The sequence below is a fragment of the Gouania willdenowi genome, chromosome 16, assembly GCF_900634775.1.
Source record: "Gouania willdenowi chromosome 16, fGouWil2.1, whole genome shotgun sequence".
Taxonomy (NCBI): domain Eukaryota; kingdom Metazoa; phylum Chordata; class Actinopteri; order Blenniiformes; family Gobiesocidae; genus Gouania; species Gouania willdenowi.
The window spans coordinates 8,270,951-8,294,931 of record NC_041059.1 but is presented as its reverse complement, the minus strand read 5'-3'; the positions used below and the strand labels follow the sequence as shown (position 1 = coordinate 8,294,931).

General features: G+C 36.7%; 1 protein-coding gene across 2 annotated transcripts; it reads right to left on the bottom strand.

Annotated features, from left to right (window-relative positions):
- Positions 1–5,348: 5,348 nt before the first annotated feature.
- On the bottom strand, positions 5,349–22,424 carry rhbg (Rh family B glycoprotein). 2 transcript variants are annotated; one of them, XM_028470439.1, is made up of 11 exons: positions 22,009–22,424; positions 15,503–15,689; positions 14,572–14,722; positions 13,774–13,921; positions 13,392–13,558; positions 10,606–10,743; positions 8,869–9,002; positions 8,625–8,746; positions 7,714–7,787; positions 6,212–6,286; positions 5,349–6,173 (listed from the first exon to the last, which is right to left on the bottom strand). In XM_028470439.1, the coding sequence occupies exons 1-10, from the start codon at positions 22,184–22,186 to the stop codon at positions 6,212–6,214; spliced, it is 1,374 nt and encodes a 457-aa protein (XP_028326240.1). In that variant the 5' UTR covers positions 22,187–22,424; the 3' UTR covers positions 5,349–6,173. The 2 variants fall into 2 exon arrangements, with proteins under 2 accessions (XP_028326240.1, XP_028326238.1); XM_028470437.1 differs by having other exon boundaries at positions 5,349–6,286; positions 22,009–22,423.
- Between the last annotated feature and the right edge of the window lie 1,557 nt (positions 22,425–23,981).

Genomic DNA, 23,981 nt, shown 5'->3' with positions numbered 1-23,981 from the left:
AGGTTAAAAAATGAAGTCTGCTAGGCCAGGGCAAAAGTTCCAAAAATCTACTGCGTTTTTAAGAACAGGAGCATCCAGAGAGCACAACCCTCTGCCAAGGACCAAATATCCAGATATTGGCTGTTATCTGGATCAGTGATGTAGATACATGGATCACTGGTGTACCATGGTTATTCAAACTTTCCAGGCTTGTAAGAAATTTCCCTTCACATTGATAATGGTACACTAGGTCCAAATGTATGGGCACCTCCATTTTTTTGAAAGATTGCGATGAAATGCATCCAAAACTGATCTAGATGAAACTCTGTTGGGTAATTGAGAAACCAACCCAACATAAAAGAGTCATAAAGATTGGACAATTACGAACTGAAATATGGATATTGGAAATTTCACCAATCATGGGAGATTTTTTGATTTTTGAAACTGATGCAGAATAAGTATATTGATCCAGATCCCCTTCAAAATTGAATGGAACCTTCCATGGCGTAAGGTCTATCTTTGGTTAATATTTTGTCAATAAACATTTTGTACTTTTGATTTATTCCTGCTAACCGACAAACAAATAAATAAAAGCCTGTGAAAATATGACCTCCTTAGTGGAGGGAATAGAGTTATTGTGAGGAAAGGGTCTGTGTAGCTTTGTAAAGAGATCCTTGGTTTGATTCTGACATTTCTTTAAAGACTTTGCATGTTTGGTCCACGCTTTGTGGGGTTTTCTTCTCATACTCAGGTTTATTGCTTTGATGACCTGGCCAACACAATATTCATGGGGTAATGCTGGCAACACCAAGAACAATTGTATTGATTCTTTTGTAGATGTGTTAACAAGTTTTAACCAGGAGCTGTACAGAAAGACCAGTAGTGGCAGAGTTGTATTTAAGATCCTGGCACATGAGATGACGAGAACATCTCCTTTATGTGGACCAAAAGCAGACTCCCAAGGTTGCCTTAAAAAGACTCCACTTGGAAATTTAAAACACAGAAGCTCAAGACTACATGAAGGGGGACAATCACCCCTTAACTATCAGAGTCACATCTCACCTGGGAATAAGTACAACATCATGCTCATAAAAGTCAAAAGTAGCAATGACTGATATTTGTCTTATCTTTCTCTATCGACAAAGATGCCTATGTATTTATCCATTCAGCCTGTAAGGGTTGCTGAATCTCAGGTACCAACCAATAAGTCTTGGCAGTGTAAAACAGTAATGCTAACCATCGCTCCAACAAAAAAATATATAGTATATATATAGTTTTGTGTCTTTATGCTCCTCAAACAGAACTTCATGGTTTGTAACAAGATAAAGAGTTTTGTTAGAATAAAGTTAAGCAAAAACCTGAGAATCAGCTTTGGTTGTCGCTTCAGAGCTGTGTAAGAAACAATCTTCTCTCAATCCTCGCCCATGGGCTCCCAGCTAGACTAGCGTGACTTGAACCCTTTTTTTTCTCATTCACAGCTCTGATCTGGCCCCTCGATCGTTCCCTGCTAGGCCACAGTTCTCTCTGTGGGTTTACTCAATTAACAGGCCACGAAGCCCCCGACCTCTCCTGACCCCCTCGAGTCACGCACCTCCACAATGCTCGCTGCTCAGAGGCATGCGTGTGGCTGATTTGGAGGGGAAGGCGGGTGGGTTCGTAGGTAGGGGAGACTGGTGTGGGGATAAGGGGAGGGGGTCGGTCAACGCTCTTTTGTTGTGGTGGTGTCCAGCTTGCTCCCCCCTTCACCCTTGGTGTCTTTCATAAGGAGTGTGTAATAACTGCTTTTGTTGGTTTTTTCTCTTGTAATGGTTCCAGTGGGAGGCCTTGTTAGTGCAGGGGTGCTAAACCAGGGGACCTCGCAGGAACTCTGGGATTAGAGGCTACCCTATTCTCCTCCAAATGTGATTCCTCCGTGTCACAATGGACATTCAGGAATCAGATGAATATCACTCTTTAGATCTTTCTAATTGCAAAAGCTTTTTTGTTCTTTGCACAGGTCTTAAATATAGGTTTGCTTAGTCATCTAAGGTTAAATTAAAAGCATAGCATTCAGTTTGGGAAAGAATAAAGAGAAGTGTGAGTAAGAGAGTCACAGACAGATCAACGATATAATGACCTGATGGAATTATAGCAGGAGGGACCTTTTGTATAAGGTGGGAAGTAACCCGCTTTTTAATGGAAAAAACGTGACCAAAATTAACCTTTGGCAATGGGTTTATAAGACTTTGTCCTAAATGCTCTTTGATAGAAGTGTTTGCTTAAAGTTTCAGGTAAGCTGTTTTTGCTCAAGCTGCTGGAGAGGATATTGTTTTTATCAGATATCACATAGTGTAGACCTCATAGATCAATAAATCTTAGATTGAAAAAAAAGGTTGAAATTACTGTGATTTCTTGTGCTTCTTTGCCAGACAAGGAGGACAGAGAATTTGCTTGACACCATTTTTGTTCTATTTTGTTGCCAATAATCCCCGAGATATCACCTCACTCTATGAGACATTCAATTTTGGCCGGATTTGGATCTTTCCATGGAAGACCCTAAATAAATATCTGGCATTGTTTTGCCACAACTTTCAGCCCATGAAAATGTTTCTTAGCATCTGTTTATGCCTCTACGGGGTTCCACATCCCACAATGCAATGCACAAAATCTTTTTGTGCATTGCATTACATCTCGAGATGCAGTGAAAATTAATACAATAATATTTGTATTTAATGTAATGAATAATTTCTCATTGTAGTGATACCATGCAGCACTTTAAACTCTTACGCCACAAGAAATCCCATGCTTCTTCATTCTTGTTGAGCAAACTTTGTCTTACTAAACTTGTGTGTTCAAACCACTACCATCACTACCACCACTATTTTCCCATGATGCTCTTCAGGGGAGGTCCAGGCGTGGCAGGTCACTGTGCTTTCTCACGCAGGATTTGTCGACCACAGGCAGAGTTTGAAAGAAGTGAGCCCTAAAATGAACACCACACCAGCACTTTTTTTTGTTGATTTGGCATTCACCAGGCTTTTCATTTTCCAAGGGGGAAATTCAAGTGAAGTACTCCCACACACTTGGAGAACACTGAAGGCAATTTCTCCCCAGTCAAGTGTTTGAAAAACCTCTTCAACCGAACAACTTCCTGCATTTAGTCGGCATCCCCCACCTGCACCCCGGCTCCATCATCACCCTGCTTTGCCGGCATCAGTCACAACCTCTCGGCAGGTATCTGCAGTGGGAGAACAGCACCGTCTTTATTTGGAGATAAGTCCTTGAAAAAGTCAATAATTAAAGCGACGTGAGTTTTGTTTTGCACATGAAAGTCCCAATTTATTAACTTATCCCATTGAATAACTTCATTTCTAACAAATACTCTGAGTTGCTGCCATGTGTAAATTGTAGCCTGGAACATTTTCAGTGGTTCTCATTGTCCATAAATGGATAGAGATGCTCCACCAGAGCTCCCTTGAATCCTCATAATCTGAACAGATCATGATTAAATGTGTTTATGTTCTAATCTTGTCATGGTCCAATGTCCTGTCAGAGTGTCAGATCCATGCTCTGGTTATAGCCTTGGCCCATTACAGCCTCTGCAGGGCTACAGGCAGGCTAAGCACTCCCTCGGGGGCCAGCTGATCCTCAGGGAGCCTATTAAGCTATTATGCTCACCTCTAGCGCAGTATTAAGGACAACAATCACACCCGGGCAGGAGACTGAGCCCCCAGGAGGCTCCAGCTGCTGAGAACGTCCAAGTGTAGCCCGAAGCGTGGATAAGCACCATCCCAACGCGGTCCATTGCTCCAGGAACAAGTACAGAGTTAGAGGTCAAAAGAAAGAGCAACACCAAGTGAGGGATCATAGGTTAAATCTATATATACACTCCTAAGCAAAGTCAATAAATCTGTATTTTTGGGATGGGACTTCTTGAGTTGTAAATTAATTAGTAATTTAAAAATGTAAGTAGTAATAGAATTATCCAACACAAATATCTGAATATAATTTGAATTTCCAAAAGCTACAAGTTAGTTATGAGAAACCTTGGTACTGTTGGTGACAAACAACATGTTTATTGATTGGTTTTGGACAAAAAGCTTTGTGCTTGATTCTTTGATATTTTCTATATATTACAGGCATGATGTAATACTCCTGGAGACACATTAGACAATAGAGTAATTACCATAATCACGATTATTTTTCCTTTGCATTTTAATTAGCCCAATGAAGCTCAATTAAGCTCTTGAGTAAGAGTGTCTATTCATTAAACAGCTGTCCACCTGTCTTGTGGTTCCTGGGAAATGGCTGCAATGCTTGTTCACGCCGAGGTACCAACACCAAAAACCGGGTGGTGGGCAAAGTGGGGGAGGGTGTGAGGGAAAGGCCCCCACGCAGGAGGCCCTATCAAAAGGGGCAATAACCAGTAAAAACATCAATGTTTGGAGGTTTGCTTATTTCACCATCATTTTTTTATTTGTTTGGTTGTTTGTCTTTTAGCAGAATTATGTTAAAGATACCTAACATATTTTGACAAAATTTTAACCAAAGACAGACCTTACGCCATTGAAAATTCCATTAAAATTTGGAGGGGATCCGGATAAATGTACTGATTATGGCTTTATTTAAAAAACAAAAACAAAAAAAAACAATAATCCCTATCCCTCATCATTGGGTAAATTTTCAAAAAATCAAATCTCAGTTCGTAATTGAGCGATCTTTATGAAATATAACTCAGTTATGTCAAGTTGGTTCTTCAATTACCTAAAAGAGTTTCCTCCAGATCGGATCCAGATTGCACATTTAATTGCAAATTCTCAAAAAATGGGAGTAGCCATACATTTGGACCTATTATGGTTATTAATGGGGATAGAGATGTCGTATAATTCTTTGAAGCGGCAACTCTCAGCTGGTGGATTGGGACCCAAAATTTGGTCGCGGACCTGTAATGGGTGGGTCGCAGACAGCTTGTCAAAAATAAATAAAAGTTTAAAGTCTCTCATCTTGGACTTCACTTATATTTTGAAATAAACTTTTCTTTTTACATGCATGTTGCACAGGAAAATATATCGATTTATGTTTTAAAAAAGATTGTGTGTTTTCAACAGTTATTTAAAAAAAACAAAATTTGGATGGTTGAATTCTAAAAAAAAGTGGGTCACAATTTAATGGCCGTGGCAAAATGTGGGTCCCAGTGTGAGACCAGTTGAGAACCCCTGGTTTAAAGAGTGAACAATCATGGTACCATGATCAGGATCATTGATCTAGATAACTGCCAGTATCTGAAAAGAAGATATTTGGTGCTTGGTGGAGGTTTGCGCTCCCTGAATACAGTTTTTGACTCATCTTCAATAGTTGTAAATTCAACAAATTCACACAATCATTGTAAATACATTTTAAAACTTTTTTTTTATTTTGCCAAACAAAACAGATTTATTTTTGAGGTTATCAAATAATTTCAAGTCAATTTAAAATTAAAATAAAAAAAATTCACTTGAGAGTGTGAATAGAGACAAAACAAAGATACAGCACTAACATCTGTTGTGTGTGTAATCTAACAAAAACTCTACAGCAGTGGTCCCCAACCACTGGGTTGCTGACCTCTGTGCCACGCTGCTAAGAAAGGATAACGTTTTTTAAAAATCATATGTATTTTATTTCTGGTATCGATCCAGTGGTTGAGGATCACTGTTCTACAGTTTAATAGGACAAATACAAATACCTACAATCCCAAACATGAAGCATTCAGCAATAATACGTGTATAAAAACAAAATCATGGCTCTGGAATGGATCCATGAAATCCTTATTCTTGAAACAGAAATAAAATAAAATTTGACCTTTAGTATTCCATTATGCCCTTTTATGATGAAAGCAGGCTTTTATTTTGATAAGGTCCGGGATGAAAAAGTCTTTGGTGTGAATTCACTACTGAAGTTGATATTTGTTTAAATTTCCAGACTGAAAAGAAAACCTTTCTACAAACTGGACTCATCTCCCTCAAAACCTCTCCTCAGGTCTGCAGCATAGTCACGTTGTAGCAAAGCGACCTCTGGTGGTTGTCTTGGTAACGACATCAAAAAGGACAACACGTTACAAGTGGATGATGAGGAGGAAACAATGTGGGTCTTTGTTTTATCCTACAGTGTGTGTGTGTGTGTGTGTGTGTGTGTGTGTGTGTGTGTGTGTGTGTGTGTGTGTGTGTGTGTGTGTGTGTGTGTGTGTGTGTGTGTGTGTGTGTGTGTGTGTGTGTGTTTAGGCGTTGAGCTTCTCAGACTCCTCGGTCCTTATAGTGGTCAGCTCATCATTGTGTCCCTCCTCTCCAGGAACCTGAAACAAGAATCACAACAAGTTGGAAATGCATGTGTGTCAACCTGATTGATATTCGAAAGTATAAGATCACATTTGAGCAATTAATTATGGACTGTTCATTTCATTTTTCATTTATTTGTTTTTTTGTTTTTGTTTTTTCAAGCAGGGGCAAGAAAACAAACAAACAAACAAAACCTCTTAGTGTACAAAGAAACTTCAACAGAGAAAAACAATCAGAGATGTTCAATATAATAGATAAAGTCCTGCATGTAGTCTTATAATTGCAATAAAATGTCTACTGAAAAGGGAATGGGAAGTAGAAAGACTTATTTAATTCCACCCTGACCCCACTATAGCAAAATATCGCATATTTCCTTTTTAAGTGTACATCTTCAGTGCATGTGACCTTTTTTATGTGTTATTCTTTATCAATTTTCTTTTGTGTTGTTTCCCTTTTATATTCTTCTTAGTTTACCACAGGGACGTCAGATGAAAATGAGCAAAAACACTATAATCTGGTACAAAGCATCATTACACTATGGTTAATGTAAAAAAATAAAGAAATAAATAAAATGAAATAAAATAAAATAAGAATCAATTATTGGATTAATTTTGGGAATGCTTTGGAAGCAAAAGGTCTAGACTTGTAAGCAATGGTCTAAAAATAATAATAACAATTGAAAAAAAGTTAGAAGAAGTACAAAATTACAGAAAAATACAGAAAACAAATGCAATAATACATACACACACAAAAAATACTCCAAAAAAACACACAAAACTCCTACAAAAATGCACAAAACGACAATAGGAATACACACAACATCAACAAAAATACGCAAAATGACTTAAAAAAGTGTACACAAAAAGACAAGAAAACGACAACAGAATTACACAAAAGTTACTAAAAAAAAAAAACAAACACAAAATGACAACATAAATACACAATATGACTCCAAAAAACATACATTTTACAGGAAAAACTCACAAAAGGACAACAGAAATGCACAATCATAACAAGCAAGAAAACAATAAAGATACACAGAATGACAGAAAAACATACACAATTATTATAAAAACACTGTATTAATGCACAGATTGGTCAATATTCTAATTGTTGATAATGTGGCCCTTCTATCAATAATTTTTGTAATTGAAGATGTCTTCTTCCGTGTTAAAGGCTTTTCTATAACTTTTTTCACTCTGTACATCTATGTGTAACATTACAATAAAATGATAATAATCTCATCTGAGACAGCTGTAGAACTATTGACACTGGTAACCCACTGCTGGTGTAACACCGCCACCCGGTGGCTGCAAAGGTAACTGATTGGCAGCAGTGATCACTGGTTTTGTGAAGTTATTGAAACATCCAGTGAATGTAAGTGTGTGTTGTTCTGGTTCTGGTCATGAGAAGTAGAGTTTGTTATGAAGGATCTCAGACTGACCTCCCAGTAGATGTTGTCTTCAAAGCAGATGGTGTCTGGAGGAGCTCCAAAGACTGGCAGCTTCAGAATGAATCCTATACAAAAATTACTTATGAGAATAATATACTATAGATACCACACTCAATGACACTGTAATAGAAACTTTACAAAAGCAATAGAAATCACAAGAAATATAAAATGTATGGGACGATTCAAGCAGGTCACAACACACACTGTGCTATTTTTGGTGTGTTTATAACAATATTATCGGCTACGGGATATTTATTAGACATTTACAGGGGTGGACAACAAAGGGTTTGGTCTATGTTTATTGTCTTATTGTCGTTTTGTTGTTGTTTTGTGAGTTTTTGAAAATCACTTTGCGTTTTCGAAACTGTTTTGTATTTTTTCTGTCATTGTATGTTTGTTATTATTATAATTTTTATTTTGTATGTTTTTTGTAACATTTTGCATGTCTTGGGAGTCATTTTGTGTGTTTTCTAAGTCATTTTATGTGTTTGAGACAAGTCATCATTTTATGGGTCTGTTGTTATTTGAGTCATTTGGTATATCTTTTAAATCTAGTTGAGTGTTTTGATTTTGTGTATACTCCTGTTGACATTTTGTGCATTTTTTGTTGTTTTGTGTTTTTTTGTGTATTTTCTTAAGTTATTTTCTTTTATATTCAATTTAACTTCTTGAATTTACAATCTTTGTGCATTTCCCCATGCCTGTCCTATCTTATTATGATATTCCTTTGTATTATATGGTATTAGCTTGAAATTAAACCACCAACCTCGATCCATCGCTAAACCTGTTTACACCTATGTCACTGTCTACTTTTCAAAAATTCTCACTGAAATCAAATGAGAAGTTTGGACTTTTTGGAATTTCTGTAAGACACAAAAACGTGAGTGAAACAGGAAACTTACCGACAATAAGGCCACCTATCAGAGCGATTCCAAGAGTTACAGCCAGGGAAACAGCCTGGATACCACCTTGGACGGAAGCTTCTCTTTTTCCCTCAGCCACCAAGGGGAAAACATCGTGCAAGCTAACAAAATATCACACATTTCAATATTACAACAAGGAAATGGGGGAAAATATCATAATGTATCTGCTTTAGAGACAATGTGGCAACTATTCTATACGTCCAGATATTATTATTATTATTACCCTTCTCCATAGACGTCTTTGGTTGCCACGGCAGCAGTTACGGCTCCAACAATAGCACCAAGAATTCCAGGCATTCCGTGTAGATTATTTACACCACAAGTGTCCTGGATCTTCAGCTTTTCCTCCAGGACAGGCTGGAACGGATAATAATAATGTAAATGTTGGTAGACGATCAAAGGAATTGTTCAAGGTTCTACTTTATTGGTAAAGAGATTTGTAACTTGGGTATAGAATGTTGGAACCGTGATCAAATGCTTTGAAAAACCAAGACAAAGATGTTGGAATGCGAGCCATCTTCATAGTTAAACTTTCATTCTGTTTTGATCTACTGTTTTGTGCGTTCCAACACTATATCATAACTCTTTTTTGCACTGCTTGAAAGAACTTTATTCGTCCTTCTTCGAATTAAAATATGCTTGATGTGGAAAAAAGTTGATTGAGGAATTGATTCTTTGTGAAAAACGGATGCCTTGGACCACTGCACTAACTCCATATTAAGAAACTGATGTGGTACAACTAAGAAGAAGGGATTGGTAGGGTTGGGGTTAGGGTTAGAGTTCGGATATAAATTGAAAGTGTCTATTTGTACGGTTGCAGTACGGGCAACGCCAGGTGCTATTGGTACATTTACCGAAGTACACGTACGTAGCGTCTTAAAGTTAGGGTTAGGTTATAACCCAATATCGCAACAATTTTTAAGGGTTAGGATTAGGTTGAGCCATAGTCACGAGACCGAAACTGGCCAATGACTGACCTAACACAGGACCTAAACTGGCTAATGAGGGGCACTGCGTAAGGATAGAATGTCGGTATATTGATACGGCAATCGTACGGATAGCCACTGCCATAAAAAATGTGTTGAAGTCGTGTTGGAACGCACAGAATAATAGATTCATTTACGTGACAGTTTCACGATACATCACCCACTGGTCCATGTGACATCTGTTGTGTAAATGATGTTTCAATCTATTTCCAACAATCTCACAAAACCTATAATCATTTCCAAACGCAAAGTTTTCTCATCTTACACCAACAATATATGCTTAATTTCTATAATTTCGCTGACATCATGATGGCCTTGTAATTGAGGTCCAGTCCAGGGTGTGTCCAAACTTCCCTTCTATTGCAGGGGTCACCAACCTTTCTGAAACTGTGAGCGACCAGTGAGAAAAGCACTTCTTAAATCCTACATTTTCACCATTTCACTTTAATTAGATGGTAAAATAAAAAGGAAGACTAACAGTAACTTAAAAAAGTAGGAAATGTTGAGGTTTCACGTACATGCAACACTTTTTTCAAGTTATGCAATTGTTTCATTTCTATTACATTTTATCGATAATCCACATTGCATTTAAAAAATATATATCTTAAAAATTATATAATATATAACATACCAATGACCATACGCCAGATCTGCAACACTTAAAAACATTTGCCACAATGTTTCAGTGAAATTAAACATTTAAAGATGGTTGATTTAATACTAAAACTTTATCAGCAATATTTAACTTTACTAAATATTAACTACATATCTCATATGTATTTATCTTTAGGAGTTTGAATCCTGGAAAGTAAATCTGATTTTTGACGACTAGAGTTCCTGAGGGCACCTCACATGGTCCATGCAAGCACCGTGTTGATGAGCCCTGCACTAATGTGTGGTTTTATTATTATATGTTCAGTATCTCTACTGGCTTTATATGCACATAAAGTGTTGAATGGTCGTCCCTTACTTACTGTAAGGTACTTATAGCCCAGGACGGAGATAATGCCAGCCAGAAAACCAACAATCATGGAGCCGAAAGGCGTCAGCATCATTTCACCAGCTGTTCCTGCTGCGACGCCACCGGCCAGAGCAGCGTTCTGGATGTGGACCTGAAAACAGCAGTTAGCGCTGAGTTAAAGGAGTGCAAATACTGCACTTACACTGTGTAATCTAGCTTTATCAGGCCGTACCTTGAGGCTTTTAACACGAGAGTAAATGGTTGAAAGTTTTCAATTTGATATTTTATTAAATAAGCATATCAGTATATTGGCATATTGTACTTTACAAGACATGTGCAAATGCCAACCCGGGGCCACATGCAACCTTTTTGTGAGGTCCCTAAAGTACCGAAGATGCAAAAAAACAGCTAAAAAACCTTCCAAATGACAGAAAAATACAGTAAAGGACAACAAAAACACACAAAAAACAACAAAATGCACAAACGGACATCTTAAAAAAGAACTAACCATAATGCACTATGCCAGACATGAGCAAGTAGGGTCACACGCAAGTTACCCTAAATACACATAAACACCTCAAAAACATCCTAAATTACACAAAAATACACTGAAGAACAACAAAAATATACAAAAGCAGAACAAAAATACACAAGATGACTACAAACATACACAAAAATAACAGATAAATATAAAAATCGACAACAAAAATACACTAAAGGAGAACAAAAACATGCAAAAGGAGAACAAAAATACTAGACGACTACAAAATACACAAAAATAACAGACAAATAAAAAAATGACAACAAAAATACACAAAAGAACAACAAAATATACAAAAGGAGAACAAAAATACACAAGATGACTAGAAATATACACAAGAAAAACAGATAAATATAAAAAACAAGAACAAAAATACACAAGATGACAACAAAAACACATAATAATCATAAAAACACACAATCTCAACGTTCAGATTGGTCATTATTCTAAACGCCGACATGAATATTGAAAGCGTGGCCCTTGGATCAGACTGAGAATGTGTTTTTTTAGCCCCCACTGTGATAGGAGTTACCCATCACTGCACTATACCTGCTTTTAACACGTGTGGCAACTGAAGCTACTGATTTACACTTAAAGAAAAAAAGTGTAAATGTTCCTGCAGATATGATCACGTTGCTGGTGCTTGCTGTGATTAACATCAGGTGAAGAATGTCACCTCTAGATTTCAGCTGTGATTGATGCGTGTGTTTGACAGCAGAGTTTCACTGAACCTGAAGTCCTTCCAGAGGCGTGTCCTGTCACACACTCATCAGCTTTATCTCTGCAGCTCTATGTCACGAGGTTTCACTCCTGATGCAGAGATCATTGGTGCTGACAAGAGTAGCACAACTTTAGCTTTTAATAATACTAGTTACCTTTAATACTCTAGTGTCACCTGAGTGCAGAGAGATGTGCTTCTATTGGTCCTATAATAAACTATTAACACTATGAACTATGTGTATGTGTGTGACCTGTTTATATTTGTTGTATCGCCCCAAATATATAAAACATTTGGATTGAATATGAGTTTGTTTTCTAATTTCGTTCTTTTATTTGACATCCTTGGTTTGTAGTTTGTTTCTGTTGAGGTTTTCTTGCTTTATTCAAAAACGTTTTTTCTTGCTATTGTTGCCACATTTTTAAATCATATTTTTGTTTTGTTTTTTTGTTTTTTAAATATAACTCTTTATATTAAGTACCACTGTATGGATTTGTTGTATTTGACACATTTTTTATTATTATTTTTTTAATGAAATTAATGGAAGCATATGGTTGTTCGATTTTTCTTCTTGTTGAATAGGTTTCATTTTATATATATATATATATATATATATATATATATATATATATATATATATATATATATACTTTTTAGTTTTTTTGTTGTTTTTTTTTTTGTTTTATAACTCGACCTGTTTTAGTTTAAAATATTTTGTTGCTGTCTCATGGTAAAATCATTGCATTAAATCCATTGTATTGGATGCTGCTCAGGGTGGTCCAAAAAATAATAATAATTTAGATTCTGTATACATAGAACCCTACATTTGGTTCCATATCTGGTCAAATTATTTGGGTCCAAATTTTATGCAAATGAAATCATATTTAAAAGTTGCACAAGCCACCTGGAAATTGCTCCATTTAATAACACAGTGAGCCAAATTTTTAAAAAAAAGGCATATTGGAATCATTTGTGATTTTGTTCTGCAAAAACAATGAAACTTGCATAAAAAATGTCCAGCAAGTAACTTTTAAATGATACTTAACACTTCCGGTGTTTATATCGCAGGATTGCAGTCATTTTTAATGTTAAACTGTTGAAAAACCTCATAATTCTTACAAAATCCTTCAGTTTCCCCTGTTAATTAATATTTCCTCTAATTAAATAGAAATATGTCACAAATCTAGGAAATTTAAAGTGAAGATCCCGTTAGGACTGGTATCCATCACTAATTGCTTAGATATTGTCGGTTTCATATATATTTTGTATTACGTATACGTAGAAGTGTAAACTAAGGCACAATATTGTTGAAATTACTTCCCCGCCTAAAATCTGTGGCCCACTTAAGATCAAACTGCTCCTTATTTGACCCCTAAACTAAAATTAGTTTGACACCCCTGCTCTAAAAAAAATCTCCTTTTTCTTCCAAATTTCTTCCTAAATCATATTCTGGACGCCAAAACCTAATGCAGGGTCCTAATCGAGATGATCTGAAACTGTTTTCTGATGGAACACCCTAATGTTGCCTTGTTGTACTCACCATGTCCAGCTTCCCGTCGTGTGCTGTCAGGGCGGACATGGCGTAGCTGGACATGGTGCAGGCTGCCAGGGAGTAGTAGGTGTTCATGGCTGTGCGGTGCTGGTCGTCTCCGTGAGCGGTGACGGCTGAGTTGAAGCTGGGCCAGAACATCCAGAGGTAGATGGTACCTGTGTGTATAAGCATCACATCACACTTAAATCTAAATGCTCAGATTTTAATTCAAATACTTAACATGAAACTCTCCAAATAATAGAGTTTTTGTATGCTTTTTTTCATCACTTATATGGAGTTACTTGGTCAAATCCATAATATATGACGCAGCACAACATTCAAATAAAAACATTTTAAAACTGAAAACATTCAAACTTCATATGAGTTTTACCAATCATAGCAAACAGGTCTGAGTGATAGACTGAAGAGTTCCTGTGTTTGCTTTTGTCCAGGTTGGGTCTGTATAAGACCCGTGTGACCATGAGGCCAAAGTAGGCTCCAAACGTGTGGATGGTCATGGATCCACCAGCATCCTTGGTCTGAAAAGAGAATCCACAACAAATACATTATGTAACCATGATTGTACTTCAACTTATTACCTAGTGCTATCGTCAGGGTTGGGGTCAATTACATTTTTCAATTAAAAATTGTGTCTTCAATTCCCCATGTTCAATTACGGTGACCAGCCTTTTTTTCCACATTACAATTGAAATTATTATTATTTTACACTGAAAGTCAATTACAATTATATTCCCAATTACTAAAGTTCAAATTAAATTAATCATTATACTCAAGAGAACTGACTTGTAGTGCAAAAACTTGATATAAGACATATTTTAACTACATATGTGTAAGCCATAGTACTTTATAACATGGTTCCTCAGGTTTGTGTTTAATTAAATTGCAGTTTTTATAGAATTTCCCTGCCAATTACAATTGCAAAGTCAATTATTTGAACTAAATTACACTTCAATTATGATTACAACAGCAACAGATGTTTTCAATTACAGTTACAATTATGATTACACCATAATTTTAATTAATTATCAATTACGCGGTTACTATTATAATTGACCCCAACCCTGGCTATTGTACAATATAATTTATTTTATCCCTCTGTAAATCAAGATTAACTTAAACAAGCTGCAGAAAGATTTGCACAATATACGGTGTGTATGAAGTGACTCACTCCCAGAACAGACAGGAGGATGTACTCATTCACAGAAAACAATGTGACTTCAAACATGGCCATGATCAGCAGCTGGATAGGGCTGGTTTTCCCCAAAACGGCTCCGAAAGAGATCAGCACAGAACCCGTGCAGAAATCAGCATTGATCATGCTGAAAAAAAAAACAAAATAACGAGACATAACACATATTTAAGACAGCGTATTAGGGTCACATGAAAATGAAAAGAAATCTAAGCACTACGAGATTATTTTGAGAATAAAATCATGATTTCATTAGATTAAAGTCGTAATATTTCAAGATTACAATCGTAAAATTCTGAAAATCCTAAAAAAACTCGTAATTCCATGTTGAAGTGAACACAACTAACATCGATATCCCTCAAGTCGTCCTTCACAAAAAAGGCCATTTGCTCCAAATCAGTCTGGTAATGTCTGCTAAATCGCTTTAAAGTCCTGAAACTGATAACAGTGTGTGATGATGGACTAAAATGCTCAATATTTCACTGTTTGCAAAACCGAAAGAGATTTATAATCTCACTAAATGTTCCACATTCTCCATAAATGCACGATTGACCGCAACACAGACCAGATATTGTTTGTAAATCAATTTGAATTTGATTGATTTAGTGACTTTAATGTAATAAAATTACTGTTTTAGTCAGATACGATTTTATTCTCATAAAATTACAATTACTTTATTCTTGAAATAATACGACTTTAATCTCATCGTGCCAAGATTTTTATTATATTTTAATGTGGCCCTAATACGCCGTCGCACATGATTGTCTGTTTTAAAACAATGTGTCCCATAAACAATGTGGGTCAATGACAACAATCTAGAAACTTTTTATTAAGAAAATGAGTGAATATGAAGAGAGTCTCGTGAGATTACATGGATTTTTGTGTGTGTTAGTGTATATATGGTACACACCTCTCCACCCCAATGTGGATCTTGCCCCCATGCATGCCATGAAAGAAACCCTGCATGAGCGTCGCCCACTGCAGTGAAAAGGCTGCGATCAGGAAGTTGAACCCAACGCTGCTGAAGCCGTAGCGCTGCAAGAAGGTCATGAGGAAGCCGAAACCGATGAAGATCATCACGTGCACATCCTGGAAACCTGCCAACAGACGTGATCCATAGTTAACATCAGAAGCTATAAGGAATCTTTTTAATAATAGGAGTTTTGTTGTGTTTTTTTGTTTTTAGAAAATAAGAGTTTATTTTGTGATTTTTTTTAGCTGCATAATGATTGTAAGTGTGATTGCTATGCAGATGACACCAAACTTTATCTTGCTGTCACTGTACTTAAAACTACATTAGCATACAAAAAACAGTGAGTTGTTTTTAACAAAATTTGTTGTTTTTCATGTTAGAATTAAAAATATTTTAAAAAAAAAAAAAAACAAAAAAAAAACATTTAAAATACTGCAAATCTTTATAAAAAAAAAAAAGTCAAAGTATTTTCGTTGGAGATTGAAATGCACTTAATATGATTTTTGTCCACATTATTCCTGCATAAATATGGTTTACTATAGCAGCAGTTCAGTTAGCATAATCAGGATTCAAATCAGTTGATTTTATTTTTCATGAGTTTTCAACAGGAGTATAAAATATTGTAGTAATTTTCTCACCATTTTACACATTTCCTGTCGTTAAACAGCACAGGACTACACAGCAGTTCTTTATCAAACCCTAAAGCACTTCTCAGCACCTCATTTAACAAAAGCAGCACACCAGATCCAGCTTTTGAGGCACTTAAGGGGTTTTGTCATTGAAATGGATCCTTTAAATGAGCAATTACATAAGAATTAGTGAAGTGGGGCATCAGGTGTTATTGCAACTAAGGTTTGAAGCGGTCTATGCTTACACATGAATGGTTATTTAAACCTAACAACTTGTTTTCCTGAGATACAGGAATTTAAACTCTTATTTTTAAGAGAGAAATAACCTATTGTTTAAAATGTTTGTCACTGATCACTAACAACCTGTTCTGTGACATTTACTGATTACAGTATACCTTCCTTCTCTGTTCATGCTGATTGTTTAGCACTTAATTCTGTGGAGGTCTGATTATTCACCCCAAACTGCCATAAACAATATTGCTCTGTGCCTAGGCCACCGTCGCCATGGTGACCAACAATTGGCATGGTTGAGTGGTGGTGTTGCCAGTGTCCCCATTGATATTTTGTCCCAGATACACACAATTCCCAGTGGGCTGATCACACACACCGGACCAGTAGGAGTAGAATTCCTCCGTAGGGTATCCTCTGAAAACCTACTGTAATACATCTATTGTGAGAGGAATAGAGCGTTATCTTATCTAAATCTTAAAATGTGATGCATGTGCTTTTAGGGTTAGGATAAATGTCTTTTCTCTGATGTACAGTGTACATTTTAGGACATCCTTTGGTCTCAGAGAGGTATCAGGTATCAGGAAAACCACTGTCAAATGAAACAATTTCAGGCTTCAAAATAAAAGATTTAAAGTGTTTATTGTCACGCGCACCTGTACAATGAATTTTTGCTGTCCACACTGCAGACCACAAAGATTAAAAAGATTAAAAACAAAGAAAAAAAGTATAATAATAATAAAAATGATAATACTTTAATAATATATATGTACATACAGTAACTGTAGATAGAAAAACATATCTATAAAGTGTGCATTATTTCCTTTTATTTTTTTAAAAGGTAATATATATGGACATATTGTTTGATTAATAAATACACAGTTAAATGAAATGTTAATATATCTTAGCCTTTCAAAATAAATCGAAAAATAACAGTTTTCAACTGTCCGAAGCAGCACATAATGACGACGTCATTTTTGTTTACGGTTTCTTCAAAATATGTCATGTTGTGTTTTACGGCCTTTGAAGTTGTTTAATCTGATGACTTTTATTTTGAAGCCTCAGGCCGTTTCATCTGACAGCGTTTGGTATGAAAAATGAGTCCGTCTGGTCTGATAAATGACCGATGTTTTCCTGATACCTGATACCTCACTGAGAATATCCTAAAATATGTTGATGTGGTGGTGAACTTTCATGAAGAAGCTTCCTCCTCTATCTGACTGCTGGAGATTTTATCATAAAGAGCACATGCTACAAAGTCTATGCATTACCACCAACAGTGATTTAGGGAATGTACAGTACAGGATCCTGTAGATTGTCAGATAAAAATATCGTGTCGGTATATTTGGCAGTTTTTTTCCAGGCGTAAACAAAAAAAAAAAAAACAAAGCATGAAGGTTGTGTATACTTACTCCTGAAAAATGAAGGTTAACTGCTGATTTGACTCCCATGACAGTGCATGCGGGTAAAAGATTACCTGACACCATTAAAGCTTAATGGACCTTTACTCTGTGCTCATAATATTCGTGTTTTGCAGTATAAAGATGGAGTGCTTAAAACACTGTTGAAATAGTAGCTTTATGTCTTAAAAAAAAAAAATTGTGATCCGGGATTAAACTGAGAAAACTGGACAGTGCTGTCATCTCATGAATAGCACTCAGGTAAACAGTAGGGTTTATAAAACACTGGACTTTGCACAGGTAACTGCAAACACACACATGTACTGTTTAAGATGCATGCAGTTAACCATTCTCTCTCTAAACCAGTGATTCTCAACTGGTCCAAAAGTGGGCCGCAGACCTGCATTGGCTGGGTCATGAACAGCTGTTCAAAAATGAACAAATACTTAATGTCTCTCATGTTGGACTTGTCTTTTATTTTGAAAGACACTTCTTTTGACAGGCACATGTTGCACAGAAAAAAAATATGGATTTATGTTAAAAAAAAAAAAAAACTGTATATATATACATATATACATAGTATATATAGTATATAATATAGCTATTTTAAATACTAATTTTAGTTTGTCGAATTCTTAAAAAAAAAAAAAAAAAAGGTGGGTCACGATTTAATGACCATGGCAAAATGTGGGTCCCAGGGTGAGACCAGTTGAATGGGAAATGGACTAGATTTATATAGCGCTTTATCACCACAATCACTCTCACATTCACACACCAGTGGGACAGGACTGCCATGCAAGGCGCTAGTCAACCACTGGGAGCAACTTAGGGTTCAGTGTCTTGCCCAAGGACACTTCGACACATAGTCAGGTACTGGGATCGAACCCCCAACCTCTCGATCAGAAGACGACCCTCTACCACCTGAGCCACGGTCTTTGAGAACCCCCGCTCTAAACCACGTGTCAAGTGCAAGGCCCGGGGGCCAAATCCAGCCCTTTAGGGCATCAAATTCGGCCCACTTGAGAAAGTATTAATAATAGTAAAAACATAACATTTTATAAATGACCAACTAATTCAGTTGTAGATATCTCAGCACCTAAAAATACAAAAATTCAATTAAAATTCACAAGATTTGCAGAGCTCAGTTTTCCAGTTCTTATATCACATGACGGCAGTCATTTTTAATCTCAAATTGTTGAAAGAACGCTCCGTTTTTTCAAAATCTGGCAAATTTTCCTCAAATTATTCCACAAAAATATAAAGAAATCCTGCAGATCCTGCAGTGACTGATATACTCACTTCATCATTCATATCTTATTTATACGTGGAAGTAGAAACCAGGGGACATTAATGTGAAATTTGCTCTTTTTTCCATTCAAAAATCTGTGGCCCACTTGAGGTCAAACTGCTTCATATTTGTCCCCTGAACTAGAAATGAGTTTGACACCCCTGCTCTAAACCATTTGTATAAAGAAAGACTACCTGAAGAGTTTGTTCTTCTTTCAAAGTGTGTCCAGTATGTCAGCATGCAAAGACGGTTCCCTACATTTATTCACCAGAAGGATGTGTTAATCTCCAAATACATTTCTATGGCTTTATAGATATTCAAATTGGAACCATAGGTGAAATGGTATTTTTAAAAACACAAAAACTGGTCAAAAGTTGCAAATTAGAATGGCCAAAAACAGACAAAAAGGTAATAAAAAGTGTTCAAAGTGTCAAGGGTCAGAAAAATGTGGGAACAATTAGTGTATGCTGGCAAAGATTAGGTATGACAAATCATGAATGTGGTTAAATTGGCAAGAATAAGTATGAAATATGGTGAAAAGAGGGTAAAAGTGACAATAATGGTCAACATATGTAACATTAGGTGGTAAAAGTGGTGGAAAGGGTTTATAAGTGCTGAAAATGTCATGAAAGTGGAATAAATGTGCAGAAAAGGCATTGAAATTTGATGGAGGAGTGACAGAAATGGGAGTAACATAGCAAAAATTAATTAAATGGGGCAAAAATATGTCAAGAAAAAGTGATAAAATTAGGTTAAAATATGGCAAATAGTTTCAGAAAAAGGGTAAAAATAAGCAAAAATGGGCTGAAATTGTAAAAAAAAAAAAAAAAAAAATTCTTAGTTTCTTGAAGGCATCGGCAAACCCCTCCCATTATCTCATGACCCCAAATTGGGTCCATACCCCAAGGTTGAGAACGCCTGGTCTACTAGAATCCAAATCCCACATTGCAATGCACTAAACCTTGTGTTTACAGTGGAGATAGAAAGTAAGTAGTAAGTCAGTCATCTTTATTTATAGAGCGCTTTTAACAGGTAAAAACCACAAAGTGCTTTCCACAAATTTCAGCATCATCCCGTCCAAAGAGAACATGGAAGAACAGTAACAGGCAGCTGGTAGCATGGGCAGATATGGAGGAGAGTGGGAGAAGAAAAATGCGACCGCCTTCGTCAAGAAGCAGAAAAGAAGGAAACAAACTTTCAAGCTGCGATTTCAACCTTTTCCATCTTTAATTTATCGATCTATGAGCTTACATACAAAATTTCATCTCCAGCAGCTTTAAGTTAGAAGACGACTGCTCTCCGACCACATTCCCTGCATTCTGTGCTCAGCCCTACAGCAGCACCTGCACACCTGAGAGTAGTGGAGTCAAAAGGTAACACATTAGCATTGAGCAACTTGTTAGGACGCGCCCATCAACTGCCAGTCACTGATAACTCATTTGTTAAGGAGGAACTGATTGAGGTTTCTATTATCAGCACACACAGAAAGAGAGTTTAGAAATAAGATTACTTGTTGTTGGCCCCAGTGCTTGTATCTTATTCTGCCTGCACCTTGAAAAAATGGCATCCTGCTTAAAATCAGAAAAGTATTTTATTAAAATCACATGTAAAAAGTTTATAGTTACCGATACTTAATTGTTTTCTGAACTTGTAAGATTGAGTTTTAAAAAATTAAATAAAATACTTCGATTAATTAATGAATTAAACACTGAAATATGCTCAGATACCCAAGGTTATGTATAACCTTGGATTTACCTCTGTGTGACATAAGCACAAGAGTGTAGTATAGACTCATTCAGTTATAGGAATGACAAGCTGCAGTGAAACGACTCACCAACTTACATGTCCTCATCTATTAAAAAAAAAAAAAAAAAACTTTCAAAGTCGACTATTCCCCACCCCTCTCATTGTCCTACCCTGACTCCCTCTTCCCTGTTCCCTTCCCCCTCACCAAGGGCTCTTTTTATATTCTCCCTTTAATAAAGTGTTTCTTACCCTCCGTTAGGGAGAGCTGATGATGGTCACAATTATGCAAATAAATATATTGATTTATTTAATTGCAATAATAAAACATGCATTGCTGTTGCAAAAAGATTGCACGACATGTAGTGTTGACCTTTGACAGCATGTGCAAGGTGAAAAAAACTAAAAAACACAACTTATTAACTAACAAATATTACTTTCTATACTTGAAAGTTGCAGCTCTATTAAAATCCTGATGGGATGCATGTTTAGAACACGTAATGTTTCAAATGTGCAATTGTTGTGTGTCAATGAGCTGCAATAAACATAAATTATTTGGCACACTCCAGGCAAGGCCACACCCAGACAAATGACTGGATGGTTACGTAGTACGCGTATATAATTTGTATTTAATCCTTCTTACTTGTGTGTGATTATCTTGGTTTAGTCTTTAACAATGTTTGTATTCTGCGGTTTGTTCCTTTTTTTCCACCTTTGTAATAAGTTATTTTTGGAGCCACTGTAACAAAAAATAATTTCCCTTTGGGATTAATAAAGTATTTCTGTGTTTTAGTGTGCAACAAGGTCATAAATCCTACCTTTTAACACAATGTTTGTGCATTATATATGGAAATATTTTTTTATTTTAAAAAAAACGCAAGAGAACCTGACTTTATAAATATTTAGCACAGATAACTGTTTAGCTTCTGTATTTCTAACGCTGATTAGATTGAGCTCCAAGATGGAGAATTTGATTTTTTAAAAAGTCTTTGAGAATATGCACCTAAGCATGAAAAAACTTCATCAAACATGCTTGGAGTCTCAGTGATCTTTATCTAATATTCTGCTGTTGAAAGTCAGAAAAGTCAAGCAAAAACAATCTGACCTCTGACCTTTAGAGTAACCAGCTGTGACTGTGTATACCATGACACTCACTTGGGTACCGGTAGTAGAAGTCATTCTCATAGTCATGATGAGACATATTATGAAAGTCCCTTGCATCCGTGTCATGGTCGTACTCCACCAGCACGCCAAAGAGAATGATGAGGATGATCTCCAGGATGAAGCAGACAATGGGCAGCTTCAGCCGCATGTTGGTGGACGAGTCTGTCATGTTGTCTTCACTTTAAAAGGAGAAGGAAACACTTTGATGATGGGATTAAATCCCCAGCACTCAGAGACAGATGCACTCTGACGGTGGTGTCCTCAGTGCAGAGACAGGAGGCTGGTGTGTGTGTGTGTGTGTGTGTGTGTGTGTGTTGTGCATATGTGTGTGTGCCAGTAAGAGGGTGGAAGACTGAGTTCACAGACAAACACAAGAGCGGGTCCTGCATGTGTATTTTGTCCTGTTAGTTCACACCTATCCGGACTTTAATGAGGCGGACTTAGCATTAGTCCCGCCTCTTCTATTAAGGTAGGCTGGTGGGAGATGAATCTGTCTCATTGGTAGGGAATTATGGGTGTAATTTACATCTTTCTCTGCAGCATTTTTATTGGGATTCTAGAGAAATCCCTCACAGTGCTTTGATTTATTTTTTTTTATTTTTTACAGTGTGCTCATCTTTTCAACAACAGACTAAAGCCTCAAGGTCTGTTATTTCCTCTGAACAAGCGGCGTCCCCTATGTTACTACACAGATCAGGTGGTAATACTACCTGAAGTTTTATACATAAGGCTGATATTACGCTGTCATTATCATGACATGACAACTGTCATTAGCATGAATAAGGTGTCATGAAGGCTGTCATTAAGTGTCGTTTGTTACCCTTACCCTAATCATAACCCTAGCTAACCCTAACCCCTAAAGCCTGATATACGTTCTGCGTCACGTTGTGGGCATGGCGTCTGTGGCCGCCATGTCGCTAAAGGATTGTGGCTGTGTGGTTTTGCCTTTTTTACCTCTTCTTCTTACCCATTGTTCCATATTTCTCATCTAAGAAACGGAGCGGCGCCCTGCTGCTGGCTGCTCCACAGTTCTCCCATTTCTGTCCCCTCATGTTATATGTGATCGTCTTTTCATGTTTCTTAGTCTGAATTTCCCCTCAGGGATTAATAAAGTATAATCAATCAATCAGTGAGTGTTAGAGACTCCATTGACACACACATAAATGATACTAGACCATAAGATGGACCTTTTCAGGAGAACATGCAAACAAAGCCTGCATTAGAAAAATGTCAATACTGCGAAAGATAAACTAGAAATGTCCCGTCCTGCTAACCACATATGCTGCTGCTAATTGTTCAACATTTTGTCTTTGAGGTTGAAGGACTAATGGCTCCGCCTCCTCCTCCTCCATCTCCTGCAATCAGGTTTCATAATAGGTGTCACCTGTATCAGCATCCTCCATCAGCAGGGCCTGGCTTTTAAAAGAACAGGCAAAAATGTTGTTTTGATTGTAAGGAATTTGAAGTATTATCACCCGAGACCAAAGGCGTCAGTAGAGAGAGCTCTCTGTCTGCTCAACTTCCTGCCACCAAGTCAACTGTGGATCCACTAATGAATGGTTAACTCTAGAGGTGTTGCAATATTTAAATGAATGTGTAAGTCTCACAAAAACGATAGATGGGTTAAAAAAAAGCAAAATAAAAAGGCAACATGGTTTGCCAATTTTTTCAGCTCCCTTTATGCTAAAACTCTGTATTCGAAGTGGCCCACTCCGTACTATGCACTACAAACTCAATACTGTCTACTTTCTACTCGAAGTATGGTTAGGAGGATTAGGTTGATGACTGTTCCTACTCAAGTATACTTCCAAGTTTCCCAAGATGCATTTCAAACGTACGACAAAAACCTGAATCACACTGAGGCTAAATATCTCAGTTGATTCTCCACTTTTGAACGTTCTGAAAACATTTTTGTGAGAAAGTGACCAAGTAGAATATCAACATCTGGTCATTTGATACATAAA